This window comes from Solea solea, chromosome 17 (genome assembly GCF_958295425.1).
Source record: "Solea solea chromosome 17, fSolSol10.1, whole genome shotgun sequence".
Taxonomy (NCBI): Eukaryota; Metazoa; Chordata; class Actinopteri; order Pleuronectiformes; family Soleidae; genus Solea; species Solea solea.
Genome location: NC_081150.1, coordinates 23,765,924 through 23,768,950, shown reverse-complemented (window position 1 = coordinate 23,768,950; position 3,027 = coordinate 23,765,924). Strand labels below are relative to the sequence as shown.

Sequence of the window (3,027 nt, the reverse complement as noted above, 5' to 3'; positions counted from 1 at the left end):
ACTAGAACTAATACAAAGCGATATTCCCGTGCGCTCCGGTCTAATGGCCCGATGAGGTCCATGGCAAGCCTATCAAAAGGGACCTCCATTAATGGTAATGGGCGCAAGGGCGCTTTTGGGGTGGCCGCGGGGTTGACTAATTGACATTCGCGGCAGGATGCACACCACCGACTTACATCCGCCCGAATGCCCGGCCAGTAAAATCGGGCCATGATCCGGTTCAGTGTCTTATCATATCCGAGGTGACCCGCCATGGGGTTGTGGTGAGCCGCCTGGAAAATCATTTCTCGGCGGCTTTTTGGGACTAACAACTGGGAGAGCTCTTCCCCTGTTCGAGCGTCACGACTCACTCTGTATAAACGGTCTTTAACGACAACAAAGTAGGGGTGAGAGAGTGCTGCGTTAGGGTGAACCGGACAACCATCAATTTCCATCACTTGGTCAAAGGCGTGGCGGAGGGTCTCATCCCGAGACTGTGCTAGGGGAAAATCTTCCATGGGCGCCATCTGTGCCCCCCCCCCAGCAGCGTCGGGATGCGGCACCTCCGCCTCACCACTAAGGACAGCACATAACTCACATTTCCCTGACTTACTTGACCGCACCCTCATGGTTTCCCCTGCTAAGCTCGTAAACCCCGGCCAATTTGTTCCCAAAATTAGAGGGTGCGTGAGGCGAGTACTAACTCCAGCCTTTACTCTATGTTTTTTCCCTTTAAAATAAATTTCCAGAGCCACCACCGGATAATCGTGAATATCCCCATGCACACACCTCACCCTCACCCACGATGCCTCTAACAATGCCCCCGGTCGAACCAAGCGCTGATGGATCATGGTCTGTTCACAACCAGAATCCAGCAGAGCTTGATGTGTACCCCCTTGTATACATACCGGTATACGGTACGTCCCTTTCGAACCGGGGGAGGGGGCCGGCGGCCCGGCAACCCGAACCACTTGCCCCACTTCCATGAGCGGGCACTCCGCTCTGATGTGGCCGGGCTGCCCACACCGCCAGCACACCTGCCCTGGCGTCTGAGGAGCCCCCCGGGGTGCCAGGTGATCAGACGCGTAGGCTGGGCCCTGAGGGAAAGACGGCAGAGGGTAATTAGACGACCGGAGCGATGCATGCTCCGGCTGTGTGTGTGTGTGTGTGTGTGGGTGTGGTGCAGGAGCTGATGCCGCTGGGAACCTCCTCCTCGGGGCTGGAGTGGGACGGCTGGCAGGGATCGTCGCTGGCCTGGTCTCCTCCCTCATGCTCCGCCGGGGAAGAGAGAGATGGTCCTCCGCGAGGACGATCGCTGCCCCGATGTTGGCCGGGCGGTGGCACTGGACCCAATTGGCTGTGGACGATGGTAACCCAGCGATGAACTGCTCCAGCGCCACCTGTCCAACGACGTCCTCAGCGGAGTGGGTCCCCGGCTGGAGCCAGCGCCTCGCTGCGTCCAGGAGCTGCTGCGCGTATGCAAAGGGGCGCCCGGCTTCTTCAAAGGAGAGCCCCCTGAACCGCCGCCGGTGTCCCTCCGACGTACTGCCCAGCCGGTCCAGGATGACTCTCCTCAGCTGTGTGTAGTCGTGGCGCGCGGCCGCCGGCAGGCTGTGCGCGGCCAGCTGCGCCACGCCGGTGAGCAGGGGAAGAAGCCGAAGCGCTCTCTCCTCCTCCGGCCACCCACACGCCTCCGCCGTGCCCTCGAAGATGTCCAGGTATGCCTCCGGGTCATCTTCCGCGGTCATCCGCTGCAGGGCGACGGCCGGAGACCGTCCTCGACCGGGCTCCGGGTCGGCGCCGTGGGCAGCCGGGCGTTGCAGCAGCTCCCGCAGGAGAGCACGATCGTCCCGCTGTGACGCCGCAATGTCCGCGAGGAGCTGGGACTGCTGCTGCTGCAGCTTGGAGGTGCTCTCCTGCATCGCAGCGAGGTGCTGAAGGGCCAGCGACAGCGGAGATTGTCCTTCCATGTATCCCTGTTCAGGCGCCACTGTGAGCTTTTCCCACTCACTGGGGTTCGGGAAGGACGAGGAGGCGGCGTTGAGGGAGCAAATATACCGGTTTATTGTCAACTGAAAACAATTAACCAAACAAAACAAAAGCAGTCAGCTGTGGCTGCGATGTCAGCGCTCTGCTGCGCTGCTCTGACTCTCTGTGTCTCTGTGTCTCTCCGTCTCTCTCTCTCTCTGTGTGTCCGCGTGAGGACCCAGCCTACTGCAAGAGACCAGAACCAGGTTACAAACATGCTTATATAGCTGACTAATTACCTGATTCTGTCCAGCTGTCTGATCACCGGCTGAGCCACTCCTTCCTTTCCTCCAGCAGCCGTCGCTCTAACCAAGCCCCACTGCCACACTTATCAGTCAACAAAACGACAGGTATGGATTATATCTCCACTGAACATCTTAAATTTGCTAGCTCAAGGTTATGTACACTTCTTGCCTTATGCTTCAATGCCCTCATAGTCCATGGCTTCCTTCCAGACTCTATGATGACAGTGCAGCTGGTTCCTGTGGTTAAGGATAAAGCAGGAAAAGTGGGTTCCTCAGAAAACTATAGGCCCATTGATCTAGCTAATATATTGTCCAAAGTTGTTGAACAAATTCTCCTGGAGAGGATTAAAGAACTAATTATCTCTACAGATAATCAATTTGGGTTTAAACCTAGACATGGTACAGATATGTGTGTATATGTGCTAAAGGAACTGCTGAGCAACTATAAGAGAAAAAACTAATCTGTTTTTATTTGTTTCTTAGATGCCTCAAAGGCATTTGATAGGGTGAATCATGAGAAATTATTTAAAAAATTGGGTGCAGTAGGTGTCCCTAAGTATATAGTCAGAATCCTGTCCTATTGGTATGCCCAACAGACCATGCAAGTTAAATGGGACAACTGCTTATCTGCTCCCTTTCATATCAGTAACGGAGTAAGACAAGGGAGCATCTTATCTCCTATTCTGTTTAATTTCTACATGAATGATTTATCAAATCATCTCAGCTCATGTAAAACAGGCTGTATGGTCAGCAGTACAGTGATGAACAATCTTAT

The 3,027-nt window shown here is 54.9% G+C and overlaps 1 protein-coding gene across 1 annotated transcript; it reads right to left on the bottom strand.

The window, feature by feature from the left end:
• Positions 1 to 549: 549 nt before the first annotated feature.
• Positions 550 to 1,949, bottom strand: LOC131443323 (zinc finger and SCAN domain-containing protein 32-like). The gene is made up of 2 exons (XM_058612846.1): positions 888 to 1,949; positions 550 to 555 (listed from the first exon to the last, which is right to left on the bottom strand). The coding sequence occupies exons 1-2, from the start codon at positions 1,947 to 1,949 to the stop codon at positions 550 to 552; spliced, it is 1,068 nt and encodes a 355-aa protein (XP_058468829.1).
• Between the last annotated feature and the right edge of the window lie 1,078 nt (positions 1,950 to 3,027).